The sequence below is a fragment of the Carcharhinus amblyrhynchos genome, chromosome 12, assembly GCF_965287045.1.
Source record: "Carcharhinus amblyrhynchos chromosome 12, sCarAmb.v2.hapA, whole genome shotgun sequence".
NCBI classification, from domain to species: domain Eukaryota; kingdom Metazoa; phylum Chordata; class Chondrichthyes; order Carcharhiniformes; family Carcharhinidae; genus Carcharhinus; species Carcharhinus amblyrhynchos.
The window spans coordinates 29,706,164-29,727,777 of record NC_137335.1 but is presented as its reverse complement, the minus strand read 5'-3'; the positions used below and the strand labels follow the sequence as shown (position 1 = coordinate 29,727,777).

The window sequence follows — 21,614 nt, the reverse complement described above, 5'->3', positions numbered from 1 at the left end:
AAAGAGGGCACAAAAGAGTCTGAGAACTCCTTGGACGAAGAGCAGCATGAATCTGAAGAGGAAGATGAGGGCCTGCTTTCACATGAGAATGCCTTCAAATATAACTTGGAAAATGTTCCTGTGACATACTGATAGTCACACGATTGCAGGCAATGGGACACATTTACATGCTTTCTGTCCTTATTGCTATGCTAGTACTGAAAGGCCTTTACAACCAATGCAAACAACAGCAATCTCAGTATTCAACCTTGCATCTTTAAACTTTATGAATCACTAGGCTCTATTCATTGGAAAGGTCAGTGATATGCTCTCGGAAATGATAGTTGCCATAGCAGCGGAGACACTGCATCAATAGACTTGATGCAATGGTCACCATCCGTGGACACTGATGGTTGGAGAAGCATCCTGGTTGTAGGTCCTATGCTTTGGCACTACCAATGAAGACAGCCTTCTCATTTGGTGAGACAATTATAGCTAACCTGTCAAGGCTACTGAGGTTGCCTAACTCCATGTTGTCTTGTAAGGATTATGGTTGCTAGTGCATTTTGCAGGTGCTTCAGTAAAGATTTGTTACATTTCCCTGACATAACACAAGGATAGAGAAACAGTCAGCTACACAATGTGAATGTGTGGCTCACAAAGGGAGGTGAACACCAAGTGGGAACATGGACCACCCCTGCAATAAAGAGGGCATATAGATGCACATGCATGACGCTTTCAAATGAAAACATCATTCTTATGGACAGCTAATATATTCACAAAGGTGCATGGTATTTACATTAATTGATCACCCGCCACCACAGTGTTGCCAAAACTTTGTAACTTTTTCACCCAGATGCATCCCTGACATTTGTAGCAGAGGTGAAGGCAGCCTGCTGAATAGCAAGTCCTGTTGCCTCTGATGATCCTGGCAGCTGTCTCCAGAGAGTCGGGAGCTGGGGTACTCTGGCCTACTTTAGTGTCCTGATGTGCACCGTCCTCAGCCTGTACAGCTGGAGATGATGGGGTCATAGGCAGAGGGGATTGGAATTGCCTGAACATACTGGGTCCCTTAGGTAGTTGGCCCAAGATGTCCGGCTGCCGGTCTCACCCCACCTAGCCACTGATGGGGCTGATCAATGCCAATAATGATGGAGTGCAGGCCAGAGCGCAAGTATCTGAACCAATCACCGTCTTCCCAAGGGGACTTCGAAACAGTTGCCTGTCAAAGCCACAGCATCAAACAGAGCACAGACGGATTCCTCTACCCTTTGCTCTGGTCTACTAACTTCCCCTCGCAACTCTACCTGATTTTGCATTGCATCTCCAGCATCTTTGACATGGTCATTTCCCAAGGCACATCATCTGACTCAATGGGTGCCAGTTCTCTAACAGACCTCTGCATGCTCAAGACCTGGGCTGCTATTGCCTCTGACTGCTGTGGAGACAGGTTGGCGAGGTGTTCCTCGTAATGTGATATTGAGCTTACACTACAAGTAGAACCCGCCTAGAGTGCAGGTGAATACAGTGAAAGGTCTACTTCGAATGGATCTTCAGCTTTCTGGTCTGAAGTTGCTTGGAAACAGGGGCTTATTTTGCATCTCAATGTGCATGTGTGTGCATGCGTGTGCTCCCGTGTGCTCATGGACCTGCTAGTGCCAGGAGGATTCAGCAGATCGATTTCGCTCACAAACAGATTGAATATAACATTGTAACTCGCTCACTGACAATATCAGGACGGGATGTACGCATTGACAGCTCATCCATATGGGCTTGCTGGGAAAGGCTGATCTCGCCTTCCCCAGAGGAGCGGTCCCTGTCCTCTGTCAACTTGGTGGCATCTGCCCCGAATTTAGTGAGGTCCACAATATCTGCTCTCCCTCCTCTGGTCTAGGATCTCTCCCTCTTGTTATGCACAAATTTGGCCTGGATAGAGAAGCACTTGGAGCTCTGCTGGGTGAGAACAGATGGGGGAAGAAGATGGGAGGAATGCATGTCAACTGTGTGCTGTGCCCTCCCCAGTATGAAACATAGAAACATATCATAGAAAACAGAACAGTACAGCACAGTACAGGCCCTTCAGCCCTCAATGCTGTGCTGAGCTATGTCCAAACCCAAGATCAAGCTATCCCACTCCCTATCATTCTGGTGTGCTCCATGTGCCTATCCAATAACCGCTATAAAGTTCCTAAAGTGTCCAACTCCACTATCACAGCAGGCAGTGCATTCCACACTCCAACCACTCTGAGTAAAGAATCTACCTCGGACATCCCTCCTATATCTCCCACCACGAACCTTATAGTTATGCCCCCTAGTAACACCTACATCCACCCGAGGAAATAGTTTGTGCACGTCCACTCTATCTATCCCCCTCATCATCTTATAAAGCTCTATTAAGCCACCTCTCATCCTCCTCTGCTCTGAAGAGAAAAGCCCCAGTTCCCTCAACCTTTCCTCATAAGACCTACCCTGCAAACCAGGCAGCATCCTGGTAAGTCTCCTCTGCACTCTCTCCAATGCTTCCACATCCTTCTTATAGTGAGGTGACCAGAACTGAACACAATATTCCAAATGTGGTCTCACCAACATCCGGTATAGTTGCAGCATAACCCCACGGCTCTTAAACTCAAACCCCGTTAATAAATGCTAACACACTGCAAGCCTTCTTCACGGCTCTATCCACTTGAGTGACAGCCTTCAGAGATCTGTGGATACGTACCCCAAGATCTCTCTGTTCCTCCACATTCCTCAGAATCCTGCCATTGACCCTGTAATCCGCATTCAAGTTTGTCCTACCAAAATGAATCACCGCTCTTAACAGGGTTAAACTCCATCTGCCACTTTTCGGCCCAACTTTGCATCCTATCAATGTCTCTTTGCAGCGTGTAAGAGCCCTCCACCTCATCCACTACTCCACCAATCTTGGTGTCATCAGCAAATTTAGTAACCCACCCTTCAGCCCCCTCTTCCAAGTCATTGATAAAAATCACAAATATAAGAGGATCCAGCACTGATCCCTGTGATACACCACTGGTAACTGGCCTCCAGTCTGAAAATTGGGCTGGGAATAGAGTTTGTGCAGCATGATAGATGAAATGCTGGTAATGCTAAAGTGCCATAAACAATCAGTAGTGATTTGCTCCCCCCACTAATATTGTGCGAGATCCTTGAGCAGTGCAGCTCTTTGAATGCATGATGCCAGAATGAGAGATTGGAGTGAGCAGAAGGTTGACTTACCCTTGCAGAGCGGATGACATCATTCATCCTCTTCCTGCACTGCAGTATGTTTCAAGCGATAAATCCAGTAATTGTATGTTGAGGGAAAATGAGACTGAAGCTACTCTGTTCTTTAAAACAAATTTATTTTCAAGACATCAAAGTAAAGTCAGACTCTCCCACTTCCTCCCAGACGCCCAGCGTGACCTGGTTTATAATGATTTCCTAATCCTTCCCCAACTGGGGACAGCAGTGCTTAATTACCAACTTAAAGCAGCACAGTTTCAGCATTAGTTTTAGGCAGTTGCATTTAAATATGACACCCTAACTCTGGAGCCCACTGGGTGACAGGAGGGCGGACAAATTAGTTCCCAACCTGCCACATAATTTGGAGAGAAATTTGCCAATGCATAATTAATGAATAAATTAGCACGAAATTGGGGGTGGGAAGAGAGGAGAGAGAATTCCTGAGGTATTGTCAGACCATTTTTGATCAGTAAATTTCTAGCCCAACGAGGCAAGGAGCCTCACTGGACTTGATCCTGGGGAATGAGATGAATAAATTTGTTATTGTTCGTCCATCATTGATGAGGACATCGACACCATTAGTCATTTTGAGGCTGGATGCGGTATGTCCGCAGATGACTGATCAGGGCAATTCGGGCACAGAATATCCCGGCACATATTGGGCAGACTTGTGTAGGCACTGTAGTTGTTGTGCTGGTGGCTCTGGACTTGTGTAGCTCACACTTAAGTTGTGCTTCAGCAATACACCTTGTTTCGTAAGCTTGGTAGCCCTTGTCGATGAGGCAGCGCCAGGTAGGGCGGTTTTGTGTCAGTGTTTCCCAGATGGTCATGTCTATGTCAGGCGACTTCAGGGAGGCCTCGAGTGTGTCTTTGTAAAGTTTCTTCTGCCTTCCACGTGAGCATCTTCCAGCAGAGAGTTCCCCAAAAAGGAGCTGCTTGGGTATGCGCTCATCTGACATACGGATGACATGACCCGCCCACTGCTCTCATCAGCAGTGTGTGGACTGATAGTAGACTTGCTCTAGAGAGAGCTTCAGTGTCTGGTACTTTGTCTTGCCATCTGATGCGAATTATTCTGCGACGACAAGTCATGTGGAAATGATTGAGCTGTTCTGCATGCCCTCGATACACAGTCCACACTTCACAGCCATACAGGAGGGGAGTGAGTGCCGCGGCACTGTAGACTTTGTTTTGTTGCTGAGCTGATTCCTCGACGTTCCCATACAGAGGAGTGCGGTCTACCAAAAGTAGAACTTGCCTTTGCTATTCTGCAGTTAACTTCGATATCAATAGTCACTGCTTGGGAGAGGGTGTTGCCCTCTGTGATTATGGGTTCTGTGTACGGTGCATGACTTCGGTCTTTTTGATGTTGATGGTGTGTCCAAAGTTGTCACAACCTGTGGAAAATTTGTCCATACTGACTTGCATCTCCGCATACAGGGCACAGTGTTCGGCAAAGAGGAAGTCTCTCAGAACAGTCTCCTTCACTTTGATAATTGCTTGAAGTCTCCTCAGGTTGAAGAGCTTCCCATCCACTCTGTACTTGAGGCTGATTCCAGCAACCCTGTCCTGGAAGGCATCATTCAGCATGGCAGTAAACATCATGCTGAACAGAGTGGGTGCGAGCACACAGCCCTGTTTGACACCATTGGCGACTGGGAATGCCTCAGAGGATTCTCTGCCATCCAGTACTCTGGCCATCATGGAACTGGCGTACCATCTGAATGAACAGGGTTGGGGGGGGGGGCCAACCAAACTTGACTTGATTCACAAGGTGAAGAAGTTGCGTACAGCTCGTGATTCTGCTCCTGACACTTCTCCTGAAGTTGGCGCGCAGCAAAAATCATGTCAATAGTCCCTCGACCGTTACAGAAGCCACATTGGAAGCGGGCCCAGCTCCTGATGAGTGACCAGACGATTTAGCAGGACTCTTGCGAGAGTTTTTCCTGTGATGGAGAGTAGCAAAATTCCTCAGTGGTTGTCGCATACTTGCCAATTGCCCTTCCTCTTCTAGAGATGTACGATAGAAACATCTAAGTTCCTGAAGAATGGATCCTTGCTTCCGAAAGAACTGGAACAACTCGGTGAACTTCTTGGTAAGTACAGGACCAGCAGCTTTGTAGATCTCTGTGGGTATGGCATCTGTCCCTGGGGCTTTGCCACTGGATAGCTGGCTGACAGCTTTCGTGACTTCGGCTACTACCAGTGGGTCATCCATGGCGCTGTCAATATCTATTTGAGGAATCCTGTCTATTGCCTCATCGTTAATAGATGATGGTTGGTTGAGGATGGCTTCAAAGTGTTCAGCCCATCTCTGTAGGATCTCAGCCCTCTCCGTAATGAGAGTTATACCATCTGTACTCAGGAGGGGGTAACCCCTGAGAGATTGAGGTCTGTAGAGAGTGTTGAGGACTTCATAGAACCATTTCAAGTCATTTCTGTCAGTGTACCCTTGTTTTTCATCTGCCTTGGTACTCAGCCAGGCATCCTGCATTTTACAGAGTTTATTCTGGACTGTCCTACGAGCACTGGTAAAAGCATTTTTCTTGGCAGCTGATGATGGGTCGTTCTGACCGGTCCGATGAAGGTGGTGCTCTTCAACAAGTAGAGCCTGTATCTCTCCTCATCATTCTCATCAAACCAGTCACGTTGCTTGCGGGTAGAGGGCTGTCCATCATCTTCAGTGCAGATGATGGACAGCATCCCTGAAGCATTCCCAGTCGTCCTCAGTGTTGCCTGCGAGGGGTAGGTCAGCAAGCTTGATTTCTAAGTCTTCAGCCAGTGCTGAAGCTATGCTGGGGTTCCTTAGCATGGCCGCACTGATTCTATTGATTCTTTTCATAACCTTGCTTTCTTGCGGTTGCCTCTTGGGTCTGATGCGGAGCGTCATTTTGGAAACAATGAGCCCGTGATCTGTCCAGTGGTCAGCACCACACATGGCCTTGGTCACTCTGACATCCTGCCTGTCTTTTCTCCTGACAATGACATAGTCGACATGCTGCCATTGCTGGGGGGGGTGGGTGGGTGCATCCAGTAGGTCTTGTTACGGATAGGCAGACATAAGTACATAAGAAATAGGAGCAGGAGTAGGCCATCTAGCCCTTCGAGCCTGCCCCGCCATTCAATAAGATCATGGCTGATCTGTCGTGTCTCAGTTCCACATTCCCGCCCTCTCCCCATAACCCTTAATCCCCTTGCCTATCAAAAACCTATCAACCCGCGTCTTAAATATATTTAGCGAGGCAGCCTCCACCACCTCAACGGGCAGAGAATTCCAGAGATTCACCACCCTTTGAGTGAAGAAGTTCCTCCTCAACTCCATTCTAAACCGCCCCCCCCTTATCTTGAGGCTGTGCCCTCTAGTCCTACTGTCTTTTCTGAGCGGGAAGAGCCTCTCCACCTCTAACCTATCCATCCCATTCATCATCTTATATGTCTCAATGAGATCTCCCCTCATTCTTCTAAACTCCAACGAGTACAAGCCTAGTTTATTCAGCCTCTCCTCATAGTTCAACCCCCTCAACTCTGGTATCAGCCTAGTAAACCTCCTCTGCACTCCCTCCAAGGCCAAAATATCCTTGCGTAAGTGCGGCAACCAAAACTGCACACAGTACTCCAGCTGTGGCCTCACCAGTGCCCTGTACAGTTGCAGCAAGACCTCCCTACTTTTATAATCAATCCCCCTCGCTATGAAGGCCAGCATCCCATTCGCCTTCCTGACCACCTGCTGCACCTGCAGGCTGGGTTTTTGCGACTCATGCACAAGGACCCCGAGGTCCCTCTGCACCGTCGCCTGCTGCAGTTTTTCGCCATGTAAGTAATAGTCCTTCCTACCATTATTCCTACCAAAGTGGACAACTTCACACTTGCCAACATTAAATTCCATTTGCCAGTTCCTGGCCCATTCGCCCAGCCTATCTAGATCCTTCTGCAGACTTTCCACACCCTCCGCACAATTTGCCGTTCCACCAATCTTGGTGTCATCAGCAAATTTCGACACCATACACTCGGTTCCCTCCTCCAGACGGAAGGTTGTGTTGGTGATGAGGAAGTCATGTGCTGCACAGGTCTTCACTAAGAGCAGGCTGTTACTGTTACAGTTGCCCACTCCATGCCTCCCAATGACTCCCTGCCAGATTGCAGAGTCACACCTTACTCTTGCGCCGAAATCGCCAAGATCAGCTTGTCGGTACTGCTCACTGCTGATAGTAGGGCGTCTACTTCTTCGTAGGACTTGTCTTTCATCTTATCCGGGTTGTTCACTGTTGGGGCATAGGCGCTGATCAGGGTGGCTGGACTTCTGTTCTGTAGCAGAAGCTGTAATGTCATAAGCCAGTTGTTCACACCCTTGGGTAGACTAGCAAGTTTCCGAACAATGTGTCTCCTGACGGCAAATCCAACTCCAGCATCACGACGCTCATCGCTGCCACAACCGCTCCAGAAAAAAGTGTATCCACCTCCAGTTTCAGTCAATTGACCTACGTTGGCAAGACAAGTTTCACTCAGGGCAGCATGGTAGCATAGTAGTTAGCACTGTTACTTTACAGTTCCAGGGACCTGGGTTCAATTCCCGGCTCAGGTCTATCTGTGCGGAATTTGCACATTCTCCCCATGTCTGCCTGGGTTTCCTCCAGGTGCTCCCGTTTCCTCCCACAGTCCAAAGATGTGAGTGTTAGGTGGATCGACCAAGCTAAATTGCCCCTTAATGCCCTGGGATGCATAGCTTAGAGGGATTAGCAGGTAAAAATGTAGGGGTACGGGGATAGGGCCTGGGTGGGATTGTTGTCGGTGCAGACTCGGTGGGTCAAATGGCCTCTTTCTTCACTGTAGGGTTTCTATGTCAATATCAATATTATATCTTGCAAGCTCTCTGGCAACTAAGGCTGTTCTTCTCTCTGGTATGTCTGCTGTAGGGTTGTCCAAAAGCGTGTGCACATTCCAAGTGCCAATGGTGAGCAGGATCACCTTGTTCTATTTTGTTTGTTCGACTGCAAGGTGGGATTCCTGCCAGCCGCAGTAAACTGGCCAGTGTGTAGTGAAGCAGGTAATGTTTAGGGCACCTTTTCTGGCCCCTTCCTCATTCTACGGAGGTGAGCAGTACGTTCCTGAAGAGGACTGCTCAGTCGCCCAGGTAGATGCTGTTTCACTGCTGCTTCGGTCAGCGGAAAACAACCATTAGAACTGAGTCACCTATGTGCAGGTCCATGACTACAGCTCACAATATATCCGTACCTGCTGCTTCATCGCTCGCCCATTGCCACAGGACTTCAAGGGTTGAACAGGACAATGATGATGATGGTGTCGAGACTAGCGCTTGACTTGGCGTGAAGTGAGGGAGAGTTGCACAGCGTCAGCCTCAGCCTCACTCTCTCTTCCCAATTCCCATCTGGATCCAGCGGCAAGACAAGAGTCAAGATGGCTGGAGATGGAACTAGGCGCAGTAGATGACCAATACGTCTTCTGTGTCTTGTCCTGCCCTTGGCGTTCCACAACGCTTGCAGAGACCGCCTTCTTGACTGTTGGGCTTTCCATTGGTCCCGTCCGCTCAATCCGCTGGAGTCTGTCTTCACATGCTGGGATAGACATCTCCCTATCCTCACCTGGTTTAGCTGGCTTGTCGAAGCCATTGCCTGGGGTGTGGCCGCTGTCGCATGCAAACAGCTGTGGGGAGCCACCGATGAGGGCTGATGCCAGGTGGGGACAAAGGGTGGACAAATTGCCCTGAAAAGAACACGACAGGTTCTCCCACCCTGACACCCCACACATGAATAAAGTAGAGCAAGTGCCAATACAGGTACATTTAGGGAACTGTGATCATAGTAGCATGAGGTTTCAATTAATTGTGAGAAAGGGCAAGGGGCAATCTAGAGTTAAAAAAACTGAAGGAGGGCCTACTTCAGCAAGAAGAGTGCAGATTTCACACAGGTAAGGCGGGGTCAAAGATTGGCAGAGACACCAATTGGTTTGGGGGCAGTTTAGGTCATGAGGGGGAAACCAAAACCAGTGCCACCTGGATGTCAAATAGATACATACCAAGACAAAAAGAAAAATAAGTGTGTGGCTGATGTCCGGTTGATCAAGTGAAAACCAAGCCAAATACAGAAAGTTCAAAACAAAAGTGAAGATGAAAATTAAAGGGGCAATAAGAGAGCACTAGGAAAGTCTGTGGATCTAAACCATAGAACCACAGAAAGGTTATGGTGCAGAAAGAGGCCATTCATCCCATTGTCTGTGCCAGCCAAAAAAAATAAACTAGCCACTCATTTTAATCCCGTTGTCCAGCACCTGACCCATAACTTTGCAGTTTATAGCACTTCAGATTCAGATCCTTTCAAATGAGTTGAGCATTTCAGCCTCAAACACCAACTTAGGCAGTGAATTCCAGGCGCCCACTGCCCTCTGTGTGAAACAGGTTTTCTTCATTTCCCTCTAATCCCTCTACCAATCACCTTAAATCTATGTCACCTGATAACTGGCCCCTCAGTTAAGGGAAATGAATCTTTCCTGTCTACCCTGTTTAGGCCCCTCACAATCTTCTACAGCTCAATTAGGTCCTGTCTTAGTCCCTCCTGTTCTAAGGAGAACAATCCCAGCTCTCCCAAACTTTCCACATAGTTGCAATTTTCAAGCTCTTGCAACATTCTTGTAAATCTCCTCTGCACTCTCTCCAGAGTAATTATGTCCTTCCTAGAATGTGGTGACCAGAACTGTACACACAATTCCAGCTGTGACCTGACATTTTTACAGTTCCACCATTATATCCCTGCTTTTGTATTAAATATCTCACCTAATAAAGGAAAGCATTTCATATGCTTTCTTGTCCACAGGTCGTTGAAGGTGGTAAGACATGAATTTATTGCCTCAATCCCTCTCAATATCTTCTTGTTTATCCAGTTTTCCTTTGCTCTCCCTAAATGCATTATTTCATACTTTTCCAGACTGAATTCCATTTGCCATTTTTCTGCCCATTCCAACCAAAACATTCTGGAGTTGACTACACAGTCGATTTTGTGTTACCTGTAAAATTCCCAGTCATACACCTACACTTATGTTTAAAATCTTTAATTTATATAACAAACAACAAGGGTCCCTACACTGAGCCCTGTGGAAGACCATTGGAAACTGTTTTCCATTTGCAAAAACTTCCATCGACCATCACTCTTTGTTGCCTGTCAATGAGTCAATTTTGGATCCAACTGCCAACTTCCCTTGTATCCCATGAAATTTCACTTTTCTGACTAGTCTGCCATGCAAGACCTTGTAAAATGCCTTACTAAATATGCATGTAGACAATAACCACTGCTCTACCTTCACCAATCCTCCTTGTTACTTCCTCAAAAAATTCAATCAAGTTAATAAGATATAATCTTGCCCTAACAAAACCATGCTGATTATCTCTGATCAATCTGTGTCTGAGTGACAGTTTATCCTGTTTCTCAAAATTACTTTCAATAGCTTGGCCAATACTGAATTCAGATGAACCAGCCTTCAGTTTTCTGGTTTATCCCTCGCACCCTTTTTAAATAATGATAACGCTCTTAGACCTTCAATCTTTTGGTACCTCACTGTATCTAGTAAGGCTTGGAAAATAATCCTCAGAGCATCCTCTATTTCCCCCCTGACTTCCTTCAACAGCCTGGGATACAATCTATCTAGTCCTGGTGATTTATCCATCTTCAAGGGGACCTGTCCTTCCAATATGTCCTCTCTCACCAAGCTTATTATATCTTATATTTTACATTCCTCCTCTTCAACTAGAATATCTGCATCATTCCTCTCCTTGGAGAAGACAGAGACAAAGGACACATTGAAACCCTGCCCATATCTTCTGAATTGACTCAGTTTTCTGGCTTATCCCTTGCACCCTTTATAACAGGGGTAAAAGTTGTGTCTAGTAGGTGGGTAATCAGAGGTGCTGTGGAGTTGTAAAGGAGGTCTAGACATGGAGGCAGTGGGGATACTAAATTTGTATTTCAAACTGGCCTTTTCCAAGGAAGAAGATACTGCCAAAGTTACTGTGGAAGAGGAGGTAGTTGAGATACTGGTAGGGCAAAGAATTGATAGATAAGATTCTGAACTGGCTATAGTTAAAGTAAATTAGTCACCAAGTGCAAATGAAATAAATCCTGGGTTTTTGGAGGGAAACTAGGGTCTGAAATTTTATTGGTCATAATATTCCAACCCTCCATGGAAATAGGAGTGCATCTAAAGAATTACTAATGTTCAAAAACTGGATGCAACAGTAAATCTAGCAATTAAGGCCGATCAATTTAACTATGGTAATGCAGTAGCTTTTAGAAACAGTAATCAAAAACAAGACTAGCAATTATTTGGTCTAGTGTGAATTAAGAAGCACAGACTTCAATCAAATTGAAAACTTAGCTGAGCTTTTTGACGAAGCAACAAAGAGAGTTGATAAGGGCAGTGTAGTTGGTGCAATATTTATTGATTTCCAAAACGCATTTGATGTTGGAATGTAATAAGTGTGTCAGCACGTAATAAGTGTGTCAGCATGTAATAAGTGTGTCGGCAAAGTCGAAGCCCATGGAATAAAAGAAGCCGTGAACATGAATACAAAATTAACTGAAGAACAGGAAACAGAGAATAAAGGTGAATAGTTGTTTTCAGAAGATGTATAGTGGGATTTCCCAGAGTCAAAGTTAAAACTGCTGCTCTTTTTGAGCACAATATTAATGATCCAGACTTGGGTATGCAGCAAACAATTTCACCAAACTTGGAAACATATTAAGCAGTGAGGAAGACAAAAGTCTTTTTTAAGAGGACAAAAACTTGTAAAATTGGCAGGCATATGACAGATGAAATTTCATGCAGAGGAAAATGGAGATGCAATATAAGCTCCAACAAAGAATGTTGACACCATTCAGGACAAAATAGCCCACTTCATTGCTGCTCCTTCCACAAACATTGGATCCCTCCATCACCGACAAAGAGTGGCAACCATGTGTACTATATACAAGGTGCACTGCAGGAACTGGCAGCACCTTCCAAACCCACAACCATCTAGAAGGACAGAGCAGCAGATACCTAGGAACATCACCATCTGGAGATTGCCCTCCAAGTCTGTCACCATCCTGACTTGGAAATCTATCACTGATCCTTCACTGTAGTTAGTCAAAATCCTGGAGCTCCATCCTTAACAGTACTGTGGTAGTACGTGCACTTCGGGAACTGCAGCAGTTCAGGAAGGTAGCTCACCCTACCTTCTAAAGGGCAAATGGGATGGGCAATAAATGCTGGTCTAGTTAGCGATGCCCACATCCCATAAATGAATTTAACAAAGGGTACAATTCTAAATAAGAGGTGCTGAAACAAAGCAATCTATGGGTAAAGGTGCAATAATTACTAATGGTGGCAGGACAGGTTGATAAAGTGGTTAAAGAAGCATGCTGGATTCATGGGCTTTATAAACAGTGGCATAAAGTACAAAAGAAGAAGTTACAAAGAACTTTTATAAAACATTGGCCTCAAATGGAATAGTGTGTCCAATTCAAGACATCATATTTTAGGAAGTGTGTAAAGTCTCTAAAAAGGATGCAGAAAAGATTTACAAGAATGGTTCCAAGGATGAGTGACTCCTGTTGCACAAATAGATTGGAGGATCTAGTTTTTCTTCTTCGAGCAGTGAAGGTTGATAGGAGAGGTATTTAAAATAGTGAGGAGTCTAGACAGAGTAGATAAAAACAGTTCTCATTCACAGTCAAAAACACGATGCATGTTTAAAGTAACTAGCAAGAGCTAAAAGACAAAATGAGGAAACTTTCTTAGGAAGAGAGTGATTATGATTTGGAATGCACTGCCTGGAAGGTTAGTGGAGGTAGATTCAATCATGACTTTTGTGATGATAGTACTTGCTATAGATAAATATCTTGTTTTTTTTAATGTTTAAGGGGAATGTTTGTTTTACAGGCAATCAGTATATCCGGGAGAAATGCAGCTCAAATGTTGGGAGAGTAGAATAATTTCTCATTTTAGCCATGTAACCACCTAGAACAGTGTTAATGAACTTTTGTTTGTAGGTGAAGATTTCCCCTGAAGTTTTTAATTAGGTTGACTGACAGAGTCGTGTGATGATGTGACTAAGGGGAAGTGCGAGGTTTGTAGAAGAGAAATAGTTCTCAGTTCTGGCTGGGGTTTGCTCTACACAGAGGTCTGCAAGCTTCTCTGAAACTCAAAGACTCTCTCACACAGTTTCAAGACTATCTACACGCCTCATAGCAAGTACATTTATGGTTGCTAACTTTAAGTGTAATCTTAAATCTATAAGAGAATGTTGCTTATTTGGAATAGACATAGTGATAAATTAGAAATTAAGTTATTTCCTTTCACTTTTTAGCTGTTGTTCAACTGTTAGTTAAGCCGCTTCATTTGTTAGTTGTACTTAAACTGTGTTATTAAATTAAGTTTGTTTCACCATAAAAGATCCTAATTTGCTAGCAGGACTACTCCTGGACTTAAGCATCCTATACCCACGTTTATGCCAAAATAGAAAACTTCCTGCGGTCCAGAATTGCTTCCTAACATGATTTGTGCTTCTGGTCCAGAACCCCAGCATTTTCAAAAGGGGATGAGGCAAATACTTGAACAGAAAACATTTTTTGCAGGATTGTGGGAAAAGGGCAGAGGAGTGGTTCTGGCTAAAATGCTCTTGCAGACAATCAACATGGACTCAACAGATTGAATAGCCTACTTCTGTGCTATAATCATCCTACGATTTTATGAAATGCAGTAGTAATAGGTAAATAATTTCCAATAGGTTATCTCACATCAGTTGTTATTAAATCACTGCTTGGTTTCATTGGTCAGAACATTGAATACAGGAGTTGGGACACCTTGTTGAAATTGTACAAGACATTGGTACAGCCACACTTGGAATACTGTGTATAGTTCTGGTCACCCTATTACAGAAAGGACATTATTGAGCTAGAAAGAGTACAGAAGAGATTTACTAGGATGCTCCCAGGACTTGATGGTTTGAGTTATAAGGAGGGGCTGTATAGACGGGGACATTTTTCCTCTGGAGCGTAGAAGGCTGAGGGGTAATCTTACAGAGGTCTATAACATAATGAGAGGCATAGATCAGCCAGATAGTCAATATATTTCCCCAAAGGTAAGGGAATCTAAAACTAGAGGGATAAGGATAACAGGGGAGGGATACAAAAATGTCCAGAGGGGCAATCTTTTCATACAGAAGGTGGAGGGTATCTGGAACAAGCTGCCAGGGGCAGTAGTAGAGGCGGGTACAATTTTGTCTTTTAAAAAGCATTTATATAGTTACATAGGTACGATGGGTAGAGAGGGATATGGGCCAAATGCTGGCAATTGGGACTAGCTTTGGGGTTTAAAAAAGGGCAGCATGGATAAGTTGGCCCAAAAGGCCTGTTTCCATTCTGTAAACTCTATGACTCTATGATTTTGCATTTCAAAAAATTGAAGGATCCAATTATTTGCCTATCTTAACAACATTTGAAAAATGTGTCAAATAACATTTAGTAGACTATACATAAAATCCTACATTCTCAAAAAGCTGCCAAGTCTTAAAAATTGCTCAAAAACTGGCCTACCTGTTTCAAGAATTACTGCAATATGATTAATGCAAGGCAGTATCACTTACCTACAACATTCCTCAAACCAACGAGCTATATAATCCCACATATAATATGGTTCAAAAGAATTGAAGAGAAGATTTGCAGTTTTAATTAGCTCTGAAGTCTTCTTGTTCTCTCGCATTTTACTGAAAAAAAAGCAAAATAATCAATATTGTGCCTGGTTTGAAAAGGTCATATTATTGAAAAATGTAAATGTTTTATATCTTATTATTTTGAAAATTTATAACAAAAAACCATTTTATTTCTAACTTGCATTATAATCAAAAAATTACACTTGTCAGTTAAAATTATATTTCAAAGCTTTCATCCAACAGTGATGATACCAGATAGGAATCAACAGGATATTCTCCGATACAGGATAAATGCATGAAGGGATCGGTTAGATCTGAATCTAAATTTTAGACCTGAAGGAATGGTGCACTGTAACTTATTACATGGATTGTTTGTATCTTAATTAACAACAGGTCCTGTTCACCCTGCGCTAATAACAATGTTTTAAAATTTAAAATTCTCATTCCTGTTTTCAAATTACCGCATGTCTCACTTAACACGGCCCCACAGTCACCATTCACTTCCAAATCTGCAACCCTCTGGAGATCCCTGCACTCCTCCAAATCTGGTTTTCTACACACCCCCAATTTTGAATTACTTTGTCACTGATGGATGTGGCTTCAGTTGCCTAGATATTAAAACCTGAAATTTCTCCTCTAATCTCTCTACCACCCTTGCCTCCTTCAGGTGGTCCTTAAAACCTAACTTTTGGGACAAGTTTTATGTTACTAATAAGTCATTTGGCTTCATGTCAAATTTTGTTTGATAATGCTCCTGTGAAGTACCTTAGGATATTTCTACTAGATATTTCACGTCCTTGAGCTGGAATAGAATCCACATTGCACTGAATCTGCATGCTGTCAACTGACAACTATTGACTTGAGGCTTGTTTAAAACTCCCTAATCTTCAAATCATTTATAAAAGGAATTTTCAGAAAATTTGAGAGCCTGATGTTCTATTGACACAATTCAGATTCAGAACACAGGACACAATTTACCTAATAGGTTGTGAAGTGTGCAAATGCATCGAGTATGCAAGGTGAGAAATTCATAGAAATTATTAAGAACATAGAACACCACAGCACAAACAAGCCCTTCAGCCCACAAGTTGCGCCGATCATGTCCCTACCTACCAGTCCTATCTATAACCCTCAATCCCATTAAATCCCATGTACTCATCCAGAAGTCTCTTAAAAGACCCCAGCGAGTTTGCCTCCACACACCACCAATGGCAGCCAATTCCACTCACCCACCACCCTCAGTGAAAAACCTACCCCTGACATCTCCTCTGTACCTACTCCCCAGCACCTTAAACCTGTGTCCTCTCGTAGTGACCAATTCAGCCCTGGGACATAGCCTCAGAGAATCCACCCTATCTATACCTCTCAACATCTTATAAACCTCTAACAGGTCGCCTCTCGTCCTTTGTCTCTCCAGGAAGACCTAGCTCCCTCAACCTATCCTCATAAGGCATGCCACCCAATCCAGGCAACATCCTTGTAAATCTCCTCTGTACCCTTTCAATAGCTTCCACATCCTTCTTGTAGTGAGGCAACCAGAACTGCACACAGTACACCAAGTGGGGTCTGACAAGGGTCTTATAAAGTTGCAGCATTACCTCCCGACTTCTAAACTCAATCCCTCTATTAATGAAGGCTAGTACACCATACGCCTTCTTATCCATATCCTCCACCTGCAAGGCTGATTTAAAAGTCCTATGGACCTGATCCTCTACACTGCTAAGAGTCCTACCCTTGATATTATACCCCTTCATCCCACTGGACCTGCCAAAATGGACCACTACACATTTATCCACGTTGAAGTCCATCTGCCACTTCTCCGCCCAGTCTTGCATCCTATCCATGTATCGCTGCAACTTCTGACATCCCTCCAGACTATCTACAACACCACCAACCTTCGTGCTGTTGGCAAACTTACCAACCCATCCCTCCACTTCCTCATCCAGGTCATTTACGAAAATGACAAACAGCAAGGGTCCTAGGCCCTGGGGCTCAACTCAATTTGATACTTCGCCAGAAGTTCTCCATCCATGTTCTAAACATTTGAAGTGGAGATATATACAAAATGTATGGTGAATGTTGCCTCAAGATATTCCTGTTAACATTGTACCAATATACTTTTTAGAGTATGGACCTGAATAACATTTTCTAAATTTAGTCAGTCAAAAAAGTAACATCTAAAGAGCTGTAACGCTGCTACCCCTCAATGCCAATAATATTAAAAAATATGGCAGAGACACATTTCAATAAAATTTTAATAAGGTTATCATAAAAAAATTGTTAATAGAACGATACTTCGGCAAGTAAAATGTTAACAGAAGTTTAAAATGACAAAACATGCCAGTTAATTAACAACAAAACGGGTTTGACTTTTCAAGATCAGTTGCAATGAGTCCTTATGGAGCCACAAGCTGCAGACCCATGTCCTAGACTATTTACTGTGCTGTTGAGTTTTGCACACTTATGAATTACATTTTTCTTCAAAAGCAGCAGTAGACTCAGTGGCAGTTTAAACATATTAGGATACATAAAGACAAATCTTCTGATCCCCAGATCATTGGAGACCGGACTTAGAATTGATGAACGAAGAAGTTGAAACTTCTGATGGACAATTCATCTGCTGTCTGGGGCCATTTGGAACAGAGACTAGAAAGACATCCATAGTACTTAGCTGGATAATTACCCTAGTCTAACACCTAGGTAACTCCAAATTGAACACCACCCCCCCGTCATCATCCTGCCCCAAAAGCCTGACGTGACTAGCACCCAACCCAGACCAACACCCTCCCCAATCCCCAACCCTGCTCTGCCCTTCCCCCCAGATTGAATCCAACTAATCCCTGCAACTCAATCCAATAAACCTCAACCACCCAACTATTCCTTGACTAAACCTGACCCTACCCACCCTGAACACCCAAATAGCTCTGCCCTGACCATCTTCAGACTACCCACCTAACCAGACTCAACTATGCCACCAACCTAACCACATGATTCCTTCCTCCCCCACCAGAATTGATTTCTTCCCTTCATACCCCTGATCAAACTAACCCTTAGATACTACTACCCTCATCGACGTACCTCCTCCCCAACTCACTCATTTTCAACCCATATTCAAAGATCTTGAAACTTACCACGCAAAACATGGCAGTTATTGTAGTAAAAAGGGGATATGTCTTATCGTTCCCCCAATTCTACTATGGTCTGACGAACTTCACTAGGTGACTCTGCCATTTGCATTTCTGTAACTGCCGGGGTCAGAAAATCCTGGAAGATACATATGGCAATGAAGGATCGAGAGCATTTCCACTGCTAGGAAGATTCGGACCTTAATGTAATTTTACTCTCTAATTCAACATAACAAAACCCAAGTTTATTTTATAGGGTATCGTTGGCAAAGCCAGGATGTATTGCCCATTCTTTAATGTCGTTCAATTGAGTAACTTGCTAGGCCTAGTGGTAAAATTACCACTAGCTTATCTACCTATCATTCAAACACCAAATTATTACACTTGGCTTGATTAAAAAATCGAGTATGTGAATTAGGTGTAAATGGACATGATTAATTATTCTGTATAGTGCTGTATTTGAAAAGCATGCAATTGCAAGGTAGTAGGTGTATTGCATCTCCAACAGGCAAAAACTGAAATTTTATGCTCCACAATACATCTCAAGTATAGAGGAGTACGAAATAATAATTACATCTCTCTTCCTTTAGATAATAAAAATAGAATTAAGTTAATATACCTGCTTAACTGGGTGTGGTCTTTGCAGTAAGAAGGTTGAGTTTTCAGATTCAGTTCAGCTTTGCACTGTGAATGCAATGTTCTGAAAACTTCTATAAGTACATCCTCCAAGATTGCTGGTCCTAGAATGACAATATCAACTCTAAATTCTCAACTAATTATGAGAAGTATATTATTAGGGAGGAAACAATGCCTGTTGAAAAAATAGCTTACTGTACCATTCGCAGATGTAAAATGGCAGTAACTGTGGAATCATTTTAACCTATGCAGTACATCAGACTACATAACAACAGTGCATTACCACATAGAAAATATTGGTTACACCATGGAGGGTAGAAGTCCAAAGCACCAGTTCTAAGGAAGAAGGCATAGAATAAAAAGCTTTTTCTTCATAAGCATCCTTTTGCGGTAGGCACTTGCACAAGTGTGCTGGCAGCAATATATTTAGCTATTTCAACAACTTTAAAATTTTAAGTTTATATATAACATGGAAATGCAGACAAATTTTAAAATTGCAAGACTTGCCAGACTTTGATGTCAGTTACTATTACATAATAATGCAGTAGTTGATCAAGAAATGTTGATCAAGAAATCTTCTCAAAACAGATTAGAAAAAAAAAATCAGCTAGTCCAAACATGTTGGACTGTTCTCCTTGGAGCAGAGAAAGTTAAGACATGACCTAACAGAAATTTTCAAGATCACAAGAGATTTTGATAGAACACACAGAAAATTTAGCCATCCTTGTAAGTGGAGCAGTTACTAGAAGTTTTAAACTACACATTTAAAAACATTGGCAAAAGATTTGAAGAAGAAATACTTTCACTCAAATTGTTATTAGAATCTGGAGTGCTCCACCTGAAAAGATGGTAGAACTTGATTGCATAAACAATTCCACAGGAGTTTATGCCGGTACTTGAAGGTGAGGAACTTGCAGGGTTTACAGGCAAACAGTGGGGATATGGATTTGTTCTTTCAAAAGAACTGGAAAACTCTTCAAGCTGGCATTCATGCATTCATTGTTATGTGTTGTGCAAGTATCATGTTAAAATATGAGGCACTTCATTAACATATTCATGCACATGTGGTCAGTGTAGAATCAATGGGCCGAATGGCCTCCTTGTGCACTGTAGGATTCTATGATATTCAAATCAGGTGCAAATTGGAGCTCAACTTAATTTGAAACTGCCACAGAATCAGTTTAATGGTACGCCAGAAAGCTGTCAGCTCAAGAACAGCACTCCTTATTGGCCAGGAGAAGCTGGAGTCCTTCAACCTCTACTCTGCTGATTGCCTCTCCCATTCCACTGTGCCCCCTAGTCACCATGTGTGTGGAGATGCCAGTGATGGACTGGAGTAAGCACAGTAAGAAATCTTCTTATTGTGTTTCCCCCAACTACCACCAGTCTTGCTCTTGCTCCCACCCCTACCTGTCTAACAATGCAATAGTTTTTCCGTCCATCATACTGTACCTAATTCTGGTTTGTCCAGAAGACTAATGAGAATGCGAAAAGGTTTCAGATCATGTAATGGTGTCCTTTCTTCTTCTCCACATCCTTTTCCTTGTAAAATTCCCACCATAGCCTAAGGAAAGGCAGTGAAAAGGAAGGGGAAGAAATAAAATTAATTGATTCAACTTGTATGGTAAAAATGCTGAATACAGGTTTTTCTATAAAAGCTAAAAACTGGGTAGTTAATGAGAACAGGTTAAAAAAAGCCAAGGAACAGTTGCAAGCTCGGCCTCAATTTGAAACGTAAGCTTTAATATTCAATTCTGGGAAAATTAACTATGACAGACGCAGATTTGTTCGCTTTGTTAAGTTTCAACAGCCAAAACAATATTTAAGCAAAATTTTTTCAGGAATAACTATGGAGGTCAAGATATGGGTTAAGTGCAGGAAAATTGAATTAGCCTGCCCTTAGTGGTACTTATTGTCGATACAGGCTTGATGGGCCAAAGGGCCTTTTCTGCACTGTATGAATCTATGACTCTAGTGGTTTTGAAGCACATTAACTTGACAGATGGGGTGGGGTGTAGGTGTCACTGACAACGTAATATTTATTGTCTACCCCTAGTTGCTGTGATTGTAACTACCTGTTCAGATTTCTTCAAAACACTTTGTTCACGCTCACCATGAGGATTCTATCGGTGGACTTCATATAATTCAAACTCAGGAACCTTGTGCCTGGAGTAATAAGTTATGTGCTTCAGACCTAATTACACTTATCCACTGAACTCTCGTAATCAGAGCAAAAGCTATTATATGGTCACAGATGACACACTTCAGTATAAATGTGTGTTAAATGAAAGATGAATCACCAACATAAGAGTACTTTTTAAATAAAATTGAAATTCAAGTACTTTATTTAATTTAAACGGAATTCATGGAGCTTCACTGGCATGATTCTGGTTCAAATCAGGTGAAATCAGGACTATGGTGAAAAGCTGCTGCAAAGTCTCTCCTGGCAGCTTCTGATAACGTGGATTCAATGGAGGCCAATCACAATAAGTAAGACAGTTTTGAAAATAACCCACTCTTTTCCAATAGCCTTATAAATTGCATCCATTGATGCAATTACCCTAAGCGGTTCGAAAGTTGCCTTAAGTTATTTAACTGTTCAGAACTGAATAAATTCACCCTCCTGCAGACACAGAGGTCTGCACCATTTGACACATAAACCAGAATTTTCCCGTCCGCCAAGGGAATCGTAGTGAGTGGGGAGTGGACCATGTTGACCTCAGGTGGGAATTTCCAGAAAATCCCACCTATGCTCTCCACAGCTGACCTTACCAGCCCTGTCTTTTCTTGCTCACTTGCAAACTGTGAATCACTAGGTAAACAGCCCCCTCCCTCCCCATCTCAAACCATTTGTATATGTGAACAGAGTGAAGTGCAAATATCTCTGCGGGTGCATGGTAAATACAAGTCTTGCAAGAGTGTACACTCAGAAA

General features: G+C 43.2%; 1 protein-coding gene across 3 annotated transcripts in view; it reads right to left on the bottom strand.

Annotated features, from left to right (window-relative positions):
* The window catches only part of dop1a (DOP1 leucine zipper like protein A), a 296,966-nt gene that overhangs the window by 183,084 nt on the left and 92,268 nt on the right, over positions 1-21,614 (bottom strand). For all 3 annotated transcript variants that reach the window (XM_080200297.1, XM_080200299.1, XM_080200298.1), the window contains exons 9-11: positions 20,134-20,245; positions 18,665-18,785; positions 14,855-14,974 (exon numbers count right to left, since the gene is read on the bottom strand). In XM_080200297.1, the coding sequence (XP_080056423.1) occupies positions 14,855-14,974; positions 18,665-18,785; positions 20,134-20,245 (353 nt within the window). The remainder of the gene's footprint in view (positions 1-14,854; positions 14,975-18,664; positions 18,786-20,133; positions 20,246-21,614) is intronic.